This window comes from Microcaecilia unicolor, chromosome 6 (assembly GCF_901765095.1).
Source record: "Microcaecilia unicolor chromosome 6, aMicUni1.1, whole genome shotgun sequence".
Classification (NCBI taxonomy): domain Eukaryota; kingdom Metazoa; phylum Chordata; class Amphibia; order Gymnophiona; family Siphonopidae; genus Microcaecilia; species Microcaecilia unicolor.
In genome coordinates, this window is record NC_044036.1 from 325,470,723 (window position 1) to 325,492,485 (window position 21,763).

At 46.8% G+C, this 21,763-nt stretch overlaps 1 protein-coding gene across 1 annotated transcript in view; it reads left to right on the forward strand.

The window, feature by feature from the left end:
- ANKFN1 (ankyrin repeat and fibronectin type III domain containing 1) overlaps positions 1–21,763 on the forward strand; it is a 161,348-nt gene that overhangs the window by 100,750 nt on the left and 38,835 nt on the right. Inside the window, 5 exon segments of the mRNA XM_030206448.1 lie at positions 3,624–3,839; positions 7,650–7,761; positions 7,764–7,815; positions 10,719–10,869; positions 15,713–15,881. Coding sequence (XP_030062308.1) covers positions 3,624–3,839; positions 7,650–7,761; positions 7,764–7,815; positions 10,719–10,869; positions 15,713–15,881 — 700 coding nt within the window.

Here is a 21,763-nt window from a genome sequence, read left to right on the forward strand (position 1 = left end):
CCTGTTTACCAAGGCATGCCAACATTTTTAGCGTACGCTAAAAATTAGCATGCGCTAACACTAGAGATACCTATATATTCCTATGTGTTTAGTAAACATGGCCCCAAGAGCTAAATACCCAAATGGATCCAGCTGACCAGTCAATGCCTAACTGGCCAGATCCAAACGATGGAAAATAGCTAAATTTAGCAAGCTTTCCTCATTTACTAACCTGTATTCCAAATCACTTTGCACCTGGACTAGCTTGCTACACACACTGTAACTTAGACCAGTTCCTTATATCTTGTTTAACTGTACAAAGAACTTGCCTTGAGTTTAGCCACTCATTTATTTATCCCAACTGACTCTGTACCACGCATCTTGTCCCCATATATATATATCTGCATCTTGTCCCCATATATATATATCTGCACTTAGCCCCTTGGGTACATGGTAAGCGATATTGTAGAAAAGCATTAACATCATATCCATGTTATTTGAATGTTCTAATGTCTGCTTATTTTTTTTTTCTTACATTTGTACTCCGCGCTTTCCCACTCATAGCAGGTTCAATGCGGCTTACATGGGGCAATGAAGGGTTAAGTGACTTGCCCAGAGTCACAAGGAGCTTCCTGTGCCTGCACTGGGAATCAAACTCAGTTCCTCAGTTCCCCAGGACCAAAGTCCACCACTCTAACCACTAGGCCACTCCTCCTGTTATGCTGATATGTCTCTTGTGAGGAACCCCTGAGCGTCAGGGAAGAAGGGATCTGGGAGAGGAGCAAGATGGGTAGGTTTCATACCAGGGATTCCAACTACTAGTCCCAGGATCCTAGGGGCTGGGAAGCCACGCCCCCACTGAGGCATAAGTTTCCCAAGAGCTGGAGAAGGGAGGAGGACTACAGTTCCCAAGAACCCGTGCAAAGCCCTAGGGGCAAGCAAAGGGAGAAGCAAGGGAACTACGAGTCCCAGGATCCCGAGGGAGAGGAGGGCGATTGGCTGAGGAAGAATAATCAGGAGGGAGAGGACCAGCTGGGGACCATAAAGGGAGAGGAGCCCATGGCATGGGAGGTGGAGAAAGAGGTTGGAGAGGAGATCCAAGCCCAAGATGACTGGGGAAGTGAGCCCATGGAGATTGCTGCTCTAGCTCAGGTACAAGGGAAGAAATTGAAAGGCTTCATAACAAACCTTCTTCAAGGCTAGGGAAAGCTTGGAGGAAAAGTTAAGCAGCTATTCCACTCAAGGGGCAGAGAGGTGTCGTGCTGTAAAGCAGTGAATGATTTCAGCTGTGGCCAGAAGTCAGACCCGGCTGGAGAAACAGGTAGTGACTTGAACAGTGTCCAGGAACCTGGCCATGCTGGGGAGGCAGTGAGTGATTTGAACTATGTCCAGAAGTCATGCCATGCTGGTGAAGCAGTGAGTGATTTAAAACTGTGTCCAGGAATCAGGCCATGCTGGGGAAGCGGTGAATGATTTAAACTGTATCCAGAAACTGTGGCTGGCGGGGGGGGAAAGAACAAGGGGTGATATGTGCTGTAACCAAGGACTGTGTCTGGAAGAGGAAATGTCTTGGCCTTGCTGATGGAATAAAGCGGTTTTAAGCATATTTTTGGAGTCTGCTTCTGGGGGTGCTCTGTCCAGGGAAGGGCCCTTCCAGGTTCAGCCGAGTTCATACCTGCAGGAAGGCCTGAAGGCGGTTGCCTGCTGACACTCTGTTATTTGAATTTCATTGCTGCTAAATGTGTATATGTTTTGTACTGTTTTATGGTAGCCTTATTATTAGGTTTTAATTTGCTCTTCTCAAGGGTACCTCATTTATTGTATTTGTTTATATTTGAACATTTTATTATTGTTATGCTGTTAACAAACTTTTATAAGTTTTATGTTAAACTGTAATGTTGTACACCGCCTTGAGTGAATCTCTTATAAAGGCAGTTAATAATCCCGATAGATAGATAAATAAATTAATAATGCACGCTCATAATATGCGTTCAGTTGATTCAAATAGGCCCCACAGAGAATAATGTACATTGCAAATGAACACCCAGTTTTCACTGTAGTTAAACTTAGCTAGTCACATTGTAAACAGGTCTCTAGTCAGGATTAGGTAAAAAAAAAAAAAAGTTAGAAAACTAGCATTCTTTTCCAGTGCTATTTGCCTAACTTAACTAGCCAAATCCAGGTACTACACATACAGCAGAAGCGCAGCCAGGTTGATGGAGCGGGAGGAGCGAAAGCGGCCTTCCACCAGCGCCAGTGCACATTTTCAATGCAACACGCTGAGAAACAAATAGGTGCCGGCAGAACTCCATTTGGGGGAGCGGCCGCTCCCCTGGCGCCCCCCCCCCCCCTAGCTACGCCACTGACAAGCAGGCCTTCCCCAAACAGCAATTCAAGAAAAACACCGTCTAGCAGTGAATTCCTCTCCCTCCACACCACCCGCCCAATGGTTAAAAAAAAAAATCTGCATCCCTTAAGCCCACCTACCCAATTTTTAAAAATGTGGGGTGACAGAGCCCTTCTCTCTCCTTCTCACCCTCCTGATCTTAAACAACAAATGTTCTGTGGTGTATTCTCCTTCTTCAAAGCCACCTGTCCAAATTTAACCTTCCCCCAATCCCTGACCCAATATTTTAAAAAAATTATTTACAGCTGATCTCCCTTCTGTCTCTCCCCTTCGGTTTAAAGAATCTCAAGTGACCACTTCATTTCCCTCTCTTCACAATATTCACTTCCACTCCTCTAAACCCTTCCCTCTCCTACCCCCCCCCCCCTTTCCCAACTCCTTTAAAATATCTCCCAAGGGAAATGGGAGGTAGACAAATGCTTATCCTTCTGGAGTAGTATCCTCTTTTCCATTGGCAACACTGCTTGGTCTACGGTGGGACATCTACTAGAAGGTAGTTGATTTTATTATGCTTTTTAAATATCAGGCAGTTGAGAGGGAGGGGGAGGGATGCACTCCACATATTTGCTGTTAATATAAAGTACATGAGGGGAAAGATCCACCACTGGAGAGTTTTTTTTTGTTTTAAATTTAGCAAATTTTGACCAGCTTGATTTGCAAGAATTTTCACCTGTGAATCTAGGTAAGGTAGGTTCTTCCATTAGCTACTGTATAAAAATGAATCTCTAGGACTCTGCGTCAATGAAAAAAAGACCTGGATAAAAGTCAGATCTTAAAATTATCTGAGCTCTTAGACCACATATAGGCAAGTGAATCTGAGGGGTAGTTATTCTGAATATTCTAAAAGCCAGACCCATCTATAGCTCTCAAGGGTCGGAGCTGCCTACTCCTTTTACAGAGTTACCCAGTCTAAGAGATAAGAACCTCTGGTCATACGCCAGGCCACTAAGTCATCTACTTTTCCAAGAGAAAATGACATTTGGAACTGGCAGTCCAGTAAACACAAAAACAGGTTTGAGCTGGGTCCTTAGTCTTTCACCTGTACGCATCTCCCATTATTTCAGTCTGCCTCTGCTATTTTTGGTTCCTACTGAATGTTGAGTCTCCGGCTCTTTGCGAATGAAGAACAATGTACCACAGTTAGACTTTTGGCAGGCTGAGAGGTATGTGATATGCAAGGGATATTTTTTATGCTTATTTCCTCATTACAACCAGGAATGATCTGCTTGTTTTCCAGAACCTCCTTGGCACTCACAACTTGGGCAGAGTGTATTATGAACCAATCAAGGACAGACATGGCAACATCCTCATAGTTACAATACGAGAAGTGGAAACTCTGTATTCATACTTTAATGGTAAATGGATGCAGATATCTAAGCTACAGAGCCAGCGAAAATCCCTCTCAACACCTGAAGAGCCAACTGCGCTAGACATTTTACTCATAACTATTCAGGTAGCGCTTTCACGGGGATTTAATGTGTGTTATTTCACCTTTTGCAAAGTGTGTTTGTGAAAATGGCCAGCAGCTATGATAACCCAGTTTATAGTTGAAACCAAATCAGTTGAATTGAAACTTCAAGATTCCTACGTTGGTATCCATCCCAACTGAAAAGGTTATTGATTGACAGAGAAGCTAGATCATTTTTCTCTTTTTGTCAGTTAGGTGGGAGTATTGTTAATATACATTTATAAAGGGTGAAGGTAATATAGAGGGGCATAATCGAACGTCGCCGGCGAAATAGGTCGCCGGTGATCTATTTTGGCGGCAGCGCAACACTTGAACATGAAGAGACAGTCCCTGCTCGACAGAGCTTACAATCTAATTAGGACAGACAAACAGGACAAATAAGAGATAAGGGAACATTAAAGTGAGGATGATAAAATAAGGGTTCTGAACAAGTGAATAAGAGTTAGGAGTTAAAAGTAGCATCAAAAAGGTGGGCTTTTAGCTTAGATTTGAAGATGGCCAGAGATGGAGCTTGACGTACCGGCTCAGGAAGTCTATTCCAGGCATATGGAACGGAGTCTGGAGTTAGCGGTGGAGGGGAAGGGTGCAGATAAGAGAGATTTACCCAGTGAACGGAGTTCCCGTGGAGGAATGTAGGGAGAGATGTAGGAGCTGCATTCACTCTGCAGCTCCTCAGTACCTCTCCACTCCACTTCTCTCACTGTACTCTTTTTCATCTCATCAGAGGGTGCTTCCTTGGCATAGATTACTGTACCACCATCATACCTTTTTCCCTTGAACTGTCACATGCACAGATTAATATTCTTCAATCTATGCACACATAGATAGGTGGACTGACAGAAGGGTTGCCAACAAGCTTCTTAACATAAGGGACAGGCTACGTCAGTGTTGGGTTTGCCCCCTTTTCATTTAGGGGTCCATTTACTAAGCCACTTAAGCGTCTACGCCAGGGGCGTATCTGGACTCCGGCGGTAGGGGGGGCCAGAGCCAGAGGGAGGGGGCACATTTTAGCCCCCCGCCGCCGCCGAGCCCCCACCGCCACCAATGACTCTCTCCACCCCCCTCCCGCCGCCAACCCTCCCCCGCTGCCGTTCTTACTTTTGCTGGCGGGGGACCCCAACCCCCGCCAGCCGAGGTCTAATTCCACCTGCCGCTGCCGTAAAAACTTCTTCAGCCGGCGGGGGACCCCAAACCCCCCGCCAGCCGCCCCGCGGTGTTTAAAATTCATCTTCGGCCTCCGTGGCCGTGCTGCTGTGATAGGCGCTGTTGAAATCCACTTCGGAGTCTGACGTCGTTGTACGTTGTACGTGCTGCGACGTCAGACTCCAAAGTGGATTTCAACAGCGCCTATCACAGCAGCACGGCCACGGAGGCCGAAGATGAATTTTAAACACCGCGGGGCGGCTGGCGGGGGTTTGGGGTCCCCCGCCGGCTGAAGAAGAAGTTTTTACGGCAGCGGCAGGTGGAAGCAGACCTCGGCTGGCGGGGGTTGGGGTCCCCCGCCAGCAAAAGTAAGAACGGCAGCGGGGGAGGGTTGATGGCGGTAGGGGGGTCCAGGGCAAAATCTGCGGGGGCCCAGGCCCCTGAGGCCCCACGCAGATACGCCCCTGGTCTACGCACACCTAACATGCGCCAAAATGGAGTTACCACACGGCTTCTGCGTGGCTTTTGTGGTAATTTCATTTTTGGCGCGCATTCGCTACGCACGACCGAAAAATATATTTTTATTTTCTGGCACGCGTCAGCTACACGTACCAAGTGGAATTTGGTGCATGTAGGTCATTACCGCCAGGTTACCACGTGAGACTTTACTGCTAGGTCAATGGCTGGCAGAAAGGTCTCAGACCCAAATTGGATGCGCGGCAATTTTCATTTTGCCGTATGTCCATTTTTGGCAAAAATTTTAAAAAAAGGCATTTTTTGCAGGTGCGCTGAAAAATGATTCAGCACGCGCCCAAAACACGCGTCTACACTACCGCAGGCCATTTTTCAGTGCACCTTAGTAAAAAGACCCCTTAATAATTTGCATTTTCCATTTGTCTAAGAAATTCAAGGACTCCAAGTTCATAGATGCAATGATGGTGTGAAACTGGGACTGGATTCGTTGTCCCTTATAACATAGATTTGTTTACCACCTAACTAGATAAGTAGATGTTTTATGCATCTTTTGGGATTTATGTATGAATGCATAATTAATAGAGCTTTATGAATAATGAATGGAGTGGATGTGCCTGTGTTGGGTCCTGACATCAAGCAATAGACATTTTCGTCCTTTGCCAGATTTCACCACTATCAGGCTTATTTTCGAAAGGGAAGGACGCCCATCTTCCAACACAAATCGGGAGGTGGGCATCCTTCTCTCGGGGTTCGCCCAATTCGGCATAATCGAAAGCTGATTTTGGATGTCCTCAACTGTTTTCTGTTGTGGGGACGACCAAAGTTCCCAGGAGCATGTCAGCAGTGTACCGAAGGCGGGACGGGGGCGTGGTTAACAGATGGACGTCCTCGGCCGATAATGGAAAAAAATGGCGTCCTTCACGAGCATTTGGTCGACTTGGTCCCTTTTTTTCCACGACCAATCCTCGAAAAGGTGCCCAAACTGACCAGATGAGCACCAGAGGGATTCGGGGATGATCTCCCCTTACTCCCCCAGTGGTCACCAACCCCCTCCCACCCTAAAAACAATTATGAAAAAACATTTTTCCAGCCTCTATGCCAGCCTCAAATGTCATACACAGCTCCATCACAGCAGTATGCAGGTCCCTGGAGCAGTTTTTAGTGGGTGCAGTGCACTTCAGGCAGGCAGACCCAGGCCCATCCCCCCCTACTTGTTACACTTGTGGTGGTAAATGTGAGCCCTCCAAAACCCACTGTATCCACATGTAGGTGCTCCCCTTCATCCCTAAGGGCTATGGTAGTGGTGTACAGTTGTGGGTAGTGGGTTTTGGGGGGGGGGGGGTTCGGGGGCTCAGCACACAAAGTAAGGGAGCTATGTACCTGGGAGCAATTTCTGAAATCCACTGCAGTGCCCCCTAGGGTGCCCGGTTGGTGTCCTGGCATGTCAGGGGGACCAGTGCACTATGAATGCTGGCTCCTCCCATGACCAAAGGGCTTGGATTTGGTCATTTTTGAGATGGGCGTCCTCGGTTTCCATTATCGCCGAAAATTGGGGACAACCATCTCTAAGGTTGATGATCTCAACATTTAGGTCGACAATCTCTGAGGTCGACCTAAATGTTGAGATTTGGGGCGTCCCCGACCGTATTATCGAAACGAAAGATGGACGCCCATCTTGTTTCGATAATACGGGTTTCTCCACCCCTTCATGGCACCATCCTTACAGATGGGCGCCCTTAGAGATGGTCGTCCACGTTCAAAAATGCCCCTCCACATGTCCTTCCAACACCTATTTCCGAAGTGCACATCATTATCAAGTGAGTCAGGACGTGTGCACCCAGCAAATATAAAAACAGGCCTTTTTTCCCCCCTTTGATTTTTTTTTTGTTACATTTGTACCCTGTGCTTTCCCACTCATGGCAGGCTCAATGTGGCTTACATGTGGCAATGGAGGGTTAAGTGACTTGCCCAGAGTCACAAGGAGCTGCCTGTGCCTGAAGTGGGAATCAAACTCAGTTTCTCAGTTCCCCAGGACCAAAGTCCACCACCCTAACCACCAGGCCACTCCTCCACTCCATTATTGCTTATTTCTTATATATCCCGAAGTTTGGTGATATGTAATTTGAAAGTGAAAAAATAAAAGAAAGAAAAACCAGGTCTTTTTCCCGTTTTTTCTAGGACATCCTGGCTTATCAGAAACGAAGTCATCAGCGCCTTGTTCCTGGGCTATACTTGGGTTACTTGAAGTTGTGCAGTTCAGTAGATCAGATCAAAGTCTTGGTACCCCAAAGACTCCCAATATCCTCTGCCATGTTAAAATACGAGACAATGCTAATGTTTCCAAGTAAGTGTTTTGGATTCTTTTGTTCAAGGTCTTACTACAAAGTGATTCACTTTAACAGTCATGAAGTGTTCTTGTAATTTACAGACTTACAATGAAAATGCAAAATCCAGTGGCCTATAACCTATAAAAGAGGTTGCACCATACTTAACAATTAGGGGCTCAATATCAACTCAAGGAGGTTTGATGACAGGAGACAGCATGATGTCACAATGCTGAAGACGGTTTCTACCCTCTCCACCCACTCCACCCAAGGAGGTTTTAATTCTCCTCAGTTCAGCTGTTGCCATCTTGGTACACCCAAAACAATTACATGGATAGGGAGACAAGCTTCCCCATGGGCGTAGTTTGGGGGGTGGCGAGGGGGCATATCTCATACATATTCAGTATGGTTATTCCCAAAAAAGCCAGCTCTTTCTCCCTTCCTTCCTTCCTTCCTCCATATTAGCATATTCATTTGCATATATATATATATATATATATATATATATATATATATATATATATATATGCAAATGAATATGCTAATATGCCCCGCCCCATCCTTTACCCCCCCCCCCCAAATGAAACATTCAAACTACGCCCATGAGCTCCGCCCACATTATGGCCCAGATAGGCTCATGCCATCTCCTGTTATCAAATCTCCTTGGTTCAACTGTCCACCGCGAGCTGAATTGAACCCAGATATTCAGTACCGGCCCATATCCAGGTGCAGGCACTGAACATCCAGCCTAGGGCGACAGCCAGGAGTTACCTGGGTGCTGCGGTCAGCAACATTACCGCATGATTAACTTAGGGCAGCCAAAGCAGCATATTTACAGTTAGCAAACAGTAAATTGTGTGTTAAAGACCACTTTTTGGAAGGGACAAAACTAGGCAGGGAGAAAGGACATGGAAAGTGCTTCCCATTGTCTGTTTGTTGCCAGTAAGCTTGCTATGGCTGCAGCTTGGAGGAAACCAGAGCTACTCCCAGAGACTATAGTTCTTTGCAAGATGGGCTTTATATAACAAGTCACTAAATTGACTGCCTTTGGCAATGGCCAATTGATTCCTTTCCATCGACAATGGGATTATCACTCTTGGCGCTACTTTGGGTCCCTACGGCTTGTTGAGTGTTCTTGTGGGAGACCATGAACATTTCACTTAGTAGTTATGGCTTTCATGGGGTTTCCTATTTGGTTGGGGGGATGGTGAAGGAGGGGAAGAAGGGGTTGTTGGTTCGGTATGATAGCATTGCATTGTTGAAGTGTAAATTTTTGTGGTTTTTGCACCCATTGGGTTTGGTTATTTATCTTTCTATGCTTGTTTTAGCAAAAATGTTCAATGTCAAGCACTTTCTTTTTTTTTGTATTGAACGTGCTGTGCTTACCGTGCGCTAACTGACGTGCAGTTAGTGTAGGACGGTGTCCTGCCTCCTAAATAAGAGACACTAACCCCTGGATTCTATATATTTGGGTGCCTAAATTTGGGCATGTGATCCTGAGATGTGTGCACTAATTAATTAACAAGCCATTAAGAAGCAATAATTGGCCGCTATCAACCAATAATTGAAATTAATTGGCACCAGTTAGAGTTTGCGGACGCATCTGGCTGTACGCCCTTCTATAAAGCTGGCACCCATGAAGCTCAAAAGGGGGTGTGAGCATGGGAGTGGCATGGTCACGTCATGGGTGTTCCGATAAATTGCACGCAGTGTTCTAGAATACTGGGTCTTCACACCCAACTTGGGTGCCAACATTTACACCAAGTTTCAGCAGCTGTAAATCTGACACCCAAAGGTAAGGTGCGGGAATCGGCGTTAAGCACAATCCTATAAAGAACGTGCCCCCTTTATAGACTTTGCACTTAAGGCCAATCTTTTCCGGTGTCCATTTTTGAGCGCCATTTATAAAATCCAACCCTTGTGCTTGGGTGCCACCTGCAAGCTGAGAACTGCATGCTACTAATCATTTTAATGCAGTATCCTTCAGATTACGTGCTAAACATTCCCCCCCGTCCCCCCAACTAAGTACTTGCGTTAGATATGTACTTGGTGCACATTAAAATACATTCTGCCAGATACGTAGTGCTATTTAACTGGTCAGAATGGGTTCTAACTGGTTAAATAGTGCTTAACTGGCTATCCGCTGATATTCAGCAGGGGATAATCGGCTATCCGCTGAATATCCATGGTTAGCGGCTGGCGGATAACCGGTTATATCACGTGCTATAACCATCTATCTGCCAATTTTAAAACTGGGTTTGGTGGTCATATTTGACCGGTTTAAAGATAACTGGCTATGTCTGAATTTTGACATAGTCGGTTATCTTCAACCCGCCTGAAAACCCCCCGGATATTCAATGCCGGTCAGCAGAAACGGCCCAGCATTGAATATCCGGGTTCATGTGGACTGCGGGAGACAGTCCACCTGTCTCCCGTGATCTGAATATCAGGGCTTTTAAGTGCGAAATCTAATGCACCTTAACAAAAGACCCCATATGCCATGATTTTCAGTTCAACCATTTCTCCTGGTCGTAGCTGCCAGTAAGTTATAACCTTTTTTTTCACAAAGAGATAAACAGCGAAAAAATAAATGCAAAGTTACATACTGTATAAGAAATCACCTTCCCATGCAGCCTTCTGCAAAACATACCTATTCTGCCTTGAAAAAGAAAGAGAGATCTAAGACAAAAAGGATTCCAACGATGCTCTTAATGCCGACTGCCGAGTAAATTCTAGATGGAAAAAAACTGGCACTCTTACTGCTTCCAGGGCATACTTGAGAGTTATTTTAATCAATTAGTGCACTTATAAACATTTACATTGGACGTCTCCTAGTGATTCAGTAGATAACAGATCTGGAATGCCTTCAACCATAGCTGGGCACTGAGCTTGTGTTATCTTTCTAACTTGACTCCGTGGGTAGAGACGAGTGGGAATGGATCCAAAGCCTGGCTGCCTCAGAATCAGTGGAAAATCTGGATCTTGCTTTCGACAGCTACAACCAGCCCCTTTTCTATGAGATCCAGGTGGCAGTGAAAGCTCTGGTGAAGCAGATCCATCTACCTCTACACCAGGTAACGCTCTTCGGTGGTGTCCAGCTTTCCGCTTCATTTGTTTTAGGTTAACAGGGATGTCGACCTGCCCCTTCAGCAAAAGCAGTGGCGTAGCCACAGGTGGGCTTGAGTGGGCCAGGGCCCACCCATTTATGGCTCAGGCCCACCCAACAGTAGCACATGTTTAGTGGTAACTGGTGGGAATCCCAAGCTCCGCCAGCTGAAGATTTCCCCCTGATGGTAACGAAAACACTACTCTCCATGACACCGGCACCTGCGCATGCTCAGTTTTCAGTGCATTCCTGCTGCCAAGGTGGAAAGAAGCGTTTTCTCACCAGCTGAGATAAGTTTTTTTTTTTGGGGGGGGGGGGGGAGAACACTTGGTGCCCACCCAATTCATGCCTAGGCCCACCCAAAATCTGTTGTCTGGCTACGCCCCTGAGCAAAAGGCCAGCCATTGAGATAGCTTCGTAAGATGAGCCTCAGACATTTTTAAGAAGAAAATAAAGCAATCTGGCTTACCTCTGCTTAGCACTATTACTTACTACTCATCATTTCCAGTTGTACACAGCGCTGTACACATTATACACAGGTACTTTCTCTGTCCCTGGTGGGCTCACAGTCAAAGGTATGCTTTTTGTACCCGGGGCAATGGATGGTTGAGTGACTTGTCCAGGGTCACAAGGAGCTAAGCTGGAAATTGAACCAGGTCCCCAGGATCTCAGCTCACTGCATTAATCAATAGACTAGTCTTCCACTGCAGCAGCGACTAATTTGCAGTACAGATCAGGAGTCCTGGGGACCCCTGAGAAGCTAAGAATTAGGGGTGTTGCACTGGAAAAAGTTTTGTTTCCTTTTCTCTGTTTGCTGTTGTGTTTTTTGGGGGGGTAGGGTTTTTTTTTGCTTCATTCTAAAAGAAAGAAACAATTACATTTTTTAGAAAGATGTAGGATCTGGGCTCCCTTCTCACCCACTCGGCTACTCTACCTGGGTCTTTAAACTGCCTCTCCCCTCCCCTTTCCAGGCCCCGATCTGGTTTACTGGACCCATTTTAAACTGCAGTACCAGCAGGTCAAGTGTGTCTGGAGATTACGGCTGCCCTATTTGGATCCCAGTTATGGGCGAAGAGGAAGGGGGTCTGGGGAAGGACAGCTTTTTTAGGGGTTCCTTTACAAAGCTATGGCAAAAAGTGGGTCTTTCCCCTGCACTAAAGCTATTTTTACTGCTCATAAAATGGCCTATATTCTATTTTTTCTATTAATGGCATGTTTTAATGTTCAATCACCAACAATTATCCTCTCTTATCAAATACTATTGAAATGATATACTTACCCACATAAATTGCAAAAATCATTCATATCAGAGCCTCAACAGACTCCTTTGTGCTGGGCTCACAAGCTGTTATCTTCCCGGAGCGCTTGCTATTATCATCGGCCAAAAAACCTCCACAAATTACTTATTATTTTTGAATTTTGAATTTTCAAAGTCCAAAAACAAGGAACTTAGCTCTTATAGATGCACAGTTTCTTCCTGCAGGCCACGGCCGACAATAGCCAAAGTTTCTTTAACTTCGTCAAGGTCCGTGGTACAGTGGCGTAGCCACAGGTAGGCCTGGGTGCTCGGGCCCACCCAACAGTAGCACATGTTTAGTGGTAGCTGGTGGGGATCCCAAGCTCCACCTACTGAAGACTTCCTCCTGATGGTAACAAAAACGCTACTCTCCATGATACTGGCACCTGCACATTCTCAGTTTTTAGCGCATGCTTGCTACAGACTGCCAAGGTGGAAAGAAGTGTTATCCTACCAGCTGAGGTATTTTTTGGTGGTGGGGGAGGGGGGAGAACACTTGGTGCCCACCCACGTCTTGCCTAGGCCCACCCAAAATCTGTTGTCTGGCTACGCCCCTGCCGTGGTATGCTCAGTTCACTTCTATGGCTCGTTGACATGGCAATAGACCTCCTCCGAGCTCAAACTCAGACCCCCTTCTAACCCTCCCCAATTCAAGGTAGCCCCCCCCCCCCCCCGGGCCTACCTGAAGGTTCTTGTGGTCCAGTGAGGGTAATGGGAGCAAGAGGGAATGCTACCTACTCCTGCCCCTAGCAGCATCCTCAAGAAAAAGAGACTGGGAGGAAGGAAGAGGGTCTTTTGACCATCGGGGAGGATTTTCGTGTGGTTCTAAGGGAGGGGGAGTCCTGATGGTCAATCATGCAAAGCATATAAGCTACCAGGGGATTCCTTTTTTTTTTCTTTTGCAATCACCGTACATATGTGTGTGTGTGTATGATATATACATATATACACACACACATACATACATCATAGGCGTAGACTGGGGGGGGCGAGGGGGGGCAGTGCCCCCCCAAACGACGCGAGGCGCTGCCGCGCCATTAGTTAAAAAAAAAAAAAAAAAAGTTTAAAAAAAAAAAAAAAAACACATGCAGGCACGCGCTCCTCTCCGTCCGCTTGGCTTCCCTGCCCTCTCTATCTGCGTCCCGCCTTCCTCTGACGTCATTTCCTTTCGGGCGGGATGCAGACAGAGAGGGCAGGGAAGCCAAGCGGACGGAGAGGAGCGTCTCCGTCTACTCCTCTCTCTTCCTCCCTCCCTCCGGCGCAGGCAGCAGTCTTTTCCAGCGTTCCTGGCAGCGGTAGCGTTGTACACGCTACCTTTGGCTCTGCCCCGAGCCTTCTCTTCAAGTTCCTGTTCCCGCATAGGTGGGAACAGGAACTTGAAGAGAAGGCTTCCGGGCAGACCGAAGGCAGCGTGTATATCGCTACCGCTGCCAGGAACGCTGGAAAAGACTGCTGCCTGCGCCGGAGGGAGGGAGGGAGGAAGAGAGGGGGTAAACGGAGTCACCATCTTGGACCTCGCGCGGGGGGGAGGGGTGGGGAGCAGAGGGAAGGAGCAAGAGATGGATGGGACTGGGAGGGTGGGAAGCAGTGGGAAGGAGCAGGAGATGGTTGGGACTGGGAGGGGGGAAGCAGTGGGAAGGAGCAGGAGATGGATGGGACTGGGAGGGTGGGAAGGAGCAGGAGATGGATGGGACTGGGAGGGGTGGGTGGGGAGCAGAGGGAAGGACCAGGAATTGGATTGGACTGGGAAAGGAGGTGAGCAGAGGGAAGGAGCAGGAGATGGGTGGGGAGCAGCGGGAAGGAGCAAGAGATGGTTGGGACTGGGAGGGGTGGGGAGCAGAGGGAAGGAGCAAGAGATGGATGGGACTGCGAGGGGTGGGGAGCAGAGGGATGGACCAGGAGATGGATGGGATTTGGAGAGGTCAGGCACAGCAGAGGGAAGGAGCAAGAGATGGATGGGACGGAGGGATGGTGAGCAGAGGGAAGGAACAGAAGATGGATGGGACTGGGAAGGGTGGGGAGCAGAGGGAAGGAGCAAGAGATGGATGGGACTGGGAGGGTGGGAGCAGAGGGAAGGAGCAGGAGATGGATGGGACTGGGAGGGTGGGAAGCAGTGGGAAGGAGCAGGAGATGGATGGGACTGGGAGGGGTGGGAAGGAGCAAGAGATGGATGGGACTGGGAGGGGTGGGGGGGGAGCAGAGGGAAGGACCAGGAATTGGATTGGACTGGGAAAGGAGGTGAGCAGAGGGAAGGAGCAGGAGATGGATGGGACTGGGAGGGGTGGGGAGCAGCGGGAAGGAGCAAGAGATGGTTGGGACTGGGAGGGGTGGGGAGCAGAGGGAAGGAGCAAGAGATGGATGGGACTGCGAGGGGTGGGGAGCAGAGGGATGGACCAGGAGATGGATGGGATTGGAGAGGTCAGGCACAGCAGAGGGAAGGAGCAAGAGATGGATGGGACGGAGGGATGGGGAGCAGAGGGAAGGAACAGAAGATGGATGGGACGGGGAAGGGTGGGGAGCAGAGGGAAGGAGCAAGAGATGGATGGGACTGGGAGGGTGGGGAGCAGAGGGAAGCCTACTGGAAAGAAGACACTGCATAAAACAGAAGACACTGGGATCAAAGCGAATAGAAAAACTACATGATCAGACAACAAAGGTAAATAATAGTTTATTTTATTCATAATTTATTAATTGAAATGTCAGCTTTTTGAAATGTGCATCTGTGATATTTTGCCTGTAAATTTCATTTCCTTCCTCCATATTAGCATATTCATTTGCATATGTATATATGCAAATGATATGCTAATATGCTCCGCCCATTTTTTTGCCCCCCCAAATGAAACAGTCAAACTACGCCTATGACATACATACAAACACATACACATATATAACTATAGATATATCAATGCTTATCAATCTTTTTGTGGTCATGATCCCATGACTGTAACAAAATAAAATTGTGTGACCCCCCCCCCCACCCTGCCCCCCAAGGTGCAAAATAATGATGCAACTATGGAGACCCTACCCACATCATCACCCCATTTGGGGTCCTAACCCATAGTTTCTGATACACACACACACTTTACACATCTCTCTATATAAAAGGCAACCCCAACGTTCTGAAGCCTCCACGGAAGTTGAGGCGCCCGAGATATCCGGTGTGCCCTGGAGTATCTGCACCGCCCTCGCGTCAAAACGTCATGACGTCGAGGGCGGGGCTATAACTCCGAGGGCCAAAACATGAGGCGAACGCCAACCCCCAACAATGCAAGTAGCTCGGAGGGAGGGGGCCCCTTGCTAGCGCCCGTTTTATTGCCCTCAGAAACGGGCATTTTTTCCTAGTATCTATATATATATGTATAATAGATTAATATTTGTATGTATGTATGTTGATAGATAGATAGATACTGTCCTGGCTTAAATTTAAGCATTTTTAATGCTGTTTTCTATCTCTTTGCTGTTATTTATGTAACGTGCCATTTTGCAATTCTCCCATTTTCTCTCTCTTCTGCAGGCCAAGCACTTCCGTCTGTACACACATGAGGTGCTGGAGTTGGGCCACAATGTCTCCTTTCTTCTGCTGCTCCCTGCCTCAGACGACGTCTGCACTGCCCCAGGACAGAATAATCCCTACACCCCTCACTCAGGGTTTCTTAACCTCCCTCTTCAGATGTTTGAATTTGGTATACTAGCTTGTTTCTCCTAGAAATGTTAGCCCAGGCTCCTTGTATATCACAAGGTTGTATCTGTTCCCCATGTCCCAGTGGAGAGTTGATAAATCGCGTTAGCAAACTCAACAACATTACAGAATAAGCATACCTTATAACGGAATGTGTTATGCCCCTGACCCTTGAAAAGCTAAAAACAGAGTGTAGAGAGAATGTTTTCCACAGGTAAAATGCTTTTTATCCAGGTAAATCAGATTTATTGAAAATTGCCAGTCTTCCATGAGGGTCAGAACGTGTATGTTACTCTATGATGTTCAAATATCAGCTTGGAGAAGAGACGGCTGAGGGGAGGTATGATAGACGTTTAGAAAATACTGAGTGGAGTGGAACAGGTAGATGTGAGTCGTTTGTTTACTCTTTCCAAAAACACTAGAACTAGGGGGCACGCAAAGAAGCTACTAAATAGTAAATTTAAAACAAATCGGAGAAAATATTTCTTCACTCAATGAGTAATTCAACTCTGGAATTTATTGCCAGAGAATTTGGTAAAAGGAGTTAGCTTAGTAGGGTTTAAAAAAGGTTTGGGTGATTTTCTAAAAGAAAAATCCATAAGCCATTGTTAAGATGGGCTTGGGAAAATCCATTGCATATTCTAGGATAAGCAGCATAAAATCTGTTTTGCTCTTCTGGGATCTTGCCAGGTACTTGTGACCTGGATTGGCCAATGTTGGAAACATGGATTCTGGGCTTGATGAACCTTCGGTCAGTCCTAGTATGGCAAAGCTTATGTTCTTATATTCTTATGTTCATAATTTTGGTTGTATGGGTAGGATGTGTTCCCAGTGGCATGGTTTGGTCAAGATAGGAAAATAACAAGTGTATGCTTTTTCAAAACGTATAGGTCAATATTAGGGATGGAAAAAACCCCGTGTAAGCAGTATTCTATAAGCTGCGCCTTAAGCGGAGAGGTCATGTGTAAATTTAGGTACCATCATTTACACCAATGAAACATGCTGCAAATGCCTATGCCTAAATTTACACACAGAACACCGTTATTCTACAATTACATGCATAACTCAAAACCACTACCCTGATCCACCCCAAAATGCTCATGACCCTCCCATTTCCACGCCCCCTTTTTGAACCGCACATAAATTTTAGACGCAGATCCCTTGCCTAACCTTACATGGATAAGTCCCAATTAAATCTAATTAGTACCACTAATTGCTTGTTAAAAGGCCAATTATTGGCACTAATTAGCTCATTATTCCAGGGGCGTAGCCAGACTTCGGCGGGAGGGGGGTCCAGAGCCCAAGGTAAGGGGCACATTTTAGCCCCCCCCCAGCCCCGCCGCCCCCCCCCCCCCCCCCCCCCCCCCCACTGCCATTTTTGACCCCCCCCCCATCGCCGCCGCCACCACCACCAACAACAACAACTTTGACCCCCCCCTGCCAACGACCCTCTTGGCCCCCCTCCCGCTGCCAACCCTCCCCCGCCATTGGCTTCCTTTGCTGGCGGGGGACCCCTGCCATCCGAGGTCCTCTTCTTCCAGCGCAAGGCTTCGTTCTGTTTCTGTGAGTCTCACGGCGGCGGCGGGGGAGAGTTGGCGGCGGGAGGGGGGTCGAGAGGATCGTCGGCAGTGGGGTCCAGGGCCACATCTACGGGGGCCCAGGCCCCCGTGGCCCCACGTAGCTACACCACTGCATTATTCTATTAACTTGCACATGTAAATCAGGAACATGCTTAAATTTGTATGTGCAAGTTTTGGCAACTTTTATAGAATCAGGAGAACGATGTGTGCGTATTTAGTGGTTTTGCATGATTGCAATGGATGCCTTCTTTACAAGCAGTGCGCACTCTTGAAACAGTGTGCACTGTTATCAGCAAACAATAAAATATGAATTTTCCTGTTTGTTTTCATTTGATATTTATATTTTGCTCACACCTTTTTCAGTAGTAGCTCAAGGTGAGTTATACTCAGGTACTCTGGAAATTTCTCTGTCCCAGGAGGGCTCACAACCTAAGTTTGTACCTGAGGCAATGGAGGGTTAAGTGATTTGCCCAAGACCACAAGTAGCAGCAGTGGGATTTGAACTGGCCACCTCTGGATGTCAAGACCAGTGCTCTGACCGCTAGGAGTTGCGTCCATTCCACTCCATTCATAAGATATGCTGTTGACTTTTCCCATATAGTAACATAGTAACATAGTAGATGACGGCAGAAAAGACCCGCACGGTCCATCTAGTCTGCCCAACAAGATAAACTCATATGTGTATACCTTACCTTGATTTGTACCTGTCTTTTTCAGGGCACAGACCGTATAAATCTGCCCAGCAGTATTCCCCGCCTCCCAACCACCAGTCCCACCTCCCTTCTCTATCACAGACCGTATAAGTCTGCCCTTGATTTGTACCTTACCTTGATTTGTACCTGTTTAATTTTATTTCAGGGCCCAGCGGTATTCCCCGCCTCCCAACCATCGGTCCCGCCTCCCATCTCCATCTCAGACCGTATAATCTGCCCAGCAGTATTCCCTGCCTCCCAACCACCAGACCCGCCTCCCATCATTGGCTCTGGTACAGACCGTATAAGTCTGCCATCTACTATCCTCGCCTCCCAGCCACCAACCCCTCTTCCCCCGGGACAGAGGGAGCTGCAGCGAATGAGAGAAGTTAGCGAACTCTCGCAGCAGGCGCACGCTGCGGCACCCCCCAGCGGCGTGCACCCGGGGCGGACCGCCCCCACCACCCCCCCTTGGTACGCCACTGCAGTACCTGGATTGCAGTTTGAATATTGCCTGTATTCAGATAGAAGGGGTACTTGCCCCTGTATATTTACCTCCATATTCAGCACTGCTCATTATCCAAGTACTAATGCTAAATATTGAAAAAAAAATGCAAATGCTGACCCAGTGGCGTAGCCAAGGGTGGGCCCGGGTGGGCCCAGGCCCATCCATTTTGGGCTCAGGCCCACCCAGTAACAGCACACCTATGATGGCAAGGATTCCCAAGCCTCACCAGCCGAAAACTCCCAACAACTGTTCCTCCTGCATACCTTGTAAACAGCAAATCTTTGCCTGCAGTGAGTAGCGACTGATACATACTGCTCAAACCAGCCCCATAGCCTTCCCTCTGATATACTTCCGCCTATGCGGAAACAGGAAGTTGCATCAGAGGGAAGGCTGTGGGGTCACCTTGAGCAGTGTGCATTAGTTGCTGCTTGCTGCCGGTGAAAAGCTGCTCTTTAAAAGGTATGCAGGGGATGGGGGGATTTTTGAGAGACCATATGGTATGCAGGCGAGTGAGGGAGAGATCAAATCACTTGTGGGACAAGGCGGAGTTCTTCTGCCCACCCATCTTGGGCCCAGGCCCACCCAAAATTGGGTGTCTGGCTACGCCCCTGCTGACCATGGAGTTTAAATATGGACAAGTTAAGGGTCTAAGCAGATGTAACATTACCTAAGCAGACAACCGCTTCTCTGTCTTTCAAACCGCCAATGAGCATATTTATCTTTTATACTTGTTAAATCTTCTCCATAACAAAAATGTGTGTTTTTTTATGTTCAGATCAGAATAAATCCCTCTGTTTTACTGTTTCAACTTCACTAAGGGGGGAGGGGTCATCAAGTGGTGTTAAGTCACAATAATTGGCCCTTAATGAGAGTTAAACAGTCCTAACGTTGCTTTTCTAAAAATATTACAGCTATATTTAAATCATCACAGGTTAATGAGTAATGAGATGCAAAATATGCAAATGCATGTTTTACATCTCATTACAGCAAATAATCTAACACGATTTGCAGTGATACTTCGCAATTCATGTTAGGGCCTCCAAAGCATAACCCCAACTTTTTGCTGGGTTTTACCATCTGGGAGCATCGGGCCGCAAAACCGTGGCCTGATGCTCCTGGCCCGCAGCTCTGGGTCCCTCCTCGACCGGCCCGCCCACCCCCATAGTGCCTACTTTAGTAGTCGTTGGTGGTCCAGGGGCAGTCTATGGAGTCCAGAAGGGGGTTGACTGGGGGTCCAGGGGCACTTCAGGCAGGAGCGATACCCAATTGCTCCTGCCTACTCCGAACATCATCTTTCCCCACCATCTGGGCATTGTCCTCCGAATGGCACTCCTCTAGGGTTGCTGAATCCCACAGGGCATCAATACTTTGTATTGTTATTTGAATATTTTTACTGCTGTAATTGTCTATTGCTCATGTTTGATTTATTCTTATTGTACACCACCGAGTGAATTCCTTCAAAAAGGCAGTAAATAAATCCTCATAAATATATAAATAAAATAAAAAATAGAATAACCCGCTCCATGCACAAAGTTAGGTGTGGGCATTTACACCAGGTTTTCATTTGCATAAATAGTTGCGCCTAAATTCTAGTCTCGTGAACAGATTTAGGTGTATTCTGTAAACTGCACCTAACTTTAGGCGCTATTTACAGAATACACCTAAGCGTGTTTTCCTTCAGTGACAGTTTTTTAGGCAACATATATATAATATAGCCCTCATTATTAAATTTATTTATTTATTAGGATTTATTTACCGCCTTTTTGAAGGCATTCACTCAAGGCGGTGTACAGTAAGAATAGATCAAACATGAGCAATAGGCAATTACAGCAGTAAAAATATTCGAGCAACAATACAAAGTATGGCATGGTATACTATTTACAATGACAACACAATATGCACTAGAACATTATAATTAGTAGTGAAGGGTAAGGCAAAGTTGTAACATATAAATGAGTAAGAAAGTAGGAAGAATTAGAAAGTAAGGTGATTGATTGAAGAAAGTTGCACGTGAGGTCAGAGAGGTAGTTAAAAATTATCTCAACTAGGGTAGGAGTGGATAAACATGTCCCGCTGCAGTATGTGCAGCCCGAGTCAATCCTTGTGTGTGTGAGTGAGACTAACAAGTTAGTTACTTCTTCCATTAAAGGCTTGGTTGAAGAGCCAAGCTTTCACTTGCTTCCTGAAGTAGAGGTGGTCTTGTGTTAAGCGGATCCTTTCAGGCAATGCATTCCAAAGTGTGGGGGCTACTCCGGAGAAAGCTCACTTGCGAGTATCACATCGTGTAATGTCTTTTGTAGAGGGTGTAGTTAGTGAAAGTCCTTGGGAGGACCTTAGTGTCCTTGGCGGTGTGTAGAGGATCATCCTATTCTTCAGATACTCTGGGCCATTTCCTTTTAGGGCCTTGAAGATCAGACATAGAGTTTTAAATTTAGTCCTGTATTGTACTGGTAGCCAATGAAGTTTTTGCAAAAATGGTGTGATGTGGCCACGTCGCTTGCAGCCTTCTGTGAGTCTTGCTGCTGCATTCTGAATCAACTGGAGCTGGTGCAGGTCCTTTGTAGTCAGACCATTGTATAGTGCATTGCAGTAATCCAGTCTTGATGTTACCATGGCATGCACAACTGGGATAAGATTTACCTTCTCGATGTAAGATGAGAGGCAGCGTAGCTGTCACAAATTGTAGAAGCAGCTCTTGAAGGTTGCTTGGATTTGGGGAATCAGAGTAAGTGTTGAATCTAACTGTATTCCAAGGCTCCTGACTTGTGATTTGAGGGGGAGTTCATACTTCCCAAAAGGGATTTTGATGTCAGGTATGTATCCACTTGTGTTAGGGACCCAGAGAAGCTCGGTTTTACTTGGGTTCAGGCAAAGTTTGTTGTGTTTAGCCCATTCTTGAATTGATGTTAGATAAGTGATCAGTTTATTCAAGGCTGTAGGTAAGTCAGGTTCAATGAGTATGAGTAGCTGCACATCATCTGCATAGATGTAGACCTGAGTGTCCATTGATCGAATCAGCTCAGCTAGTGGCTTGAGGTAGATATTGAACAGAATAGGTGACAGTATCGATCCTTGTGGTACCCCGCAGGTCAGTGTCCATGGTGGT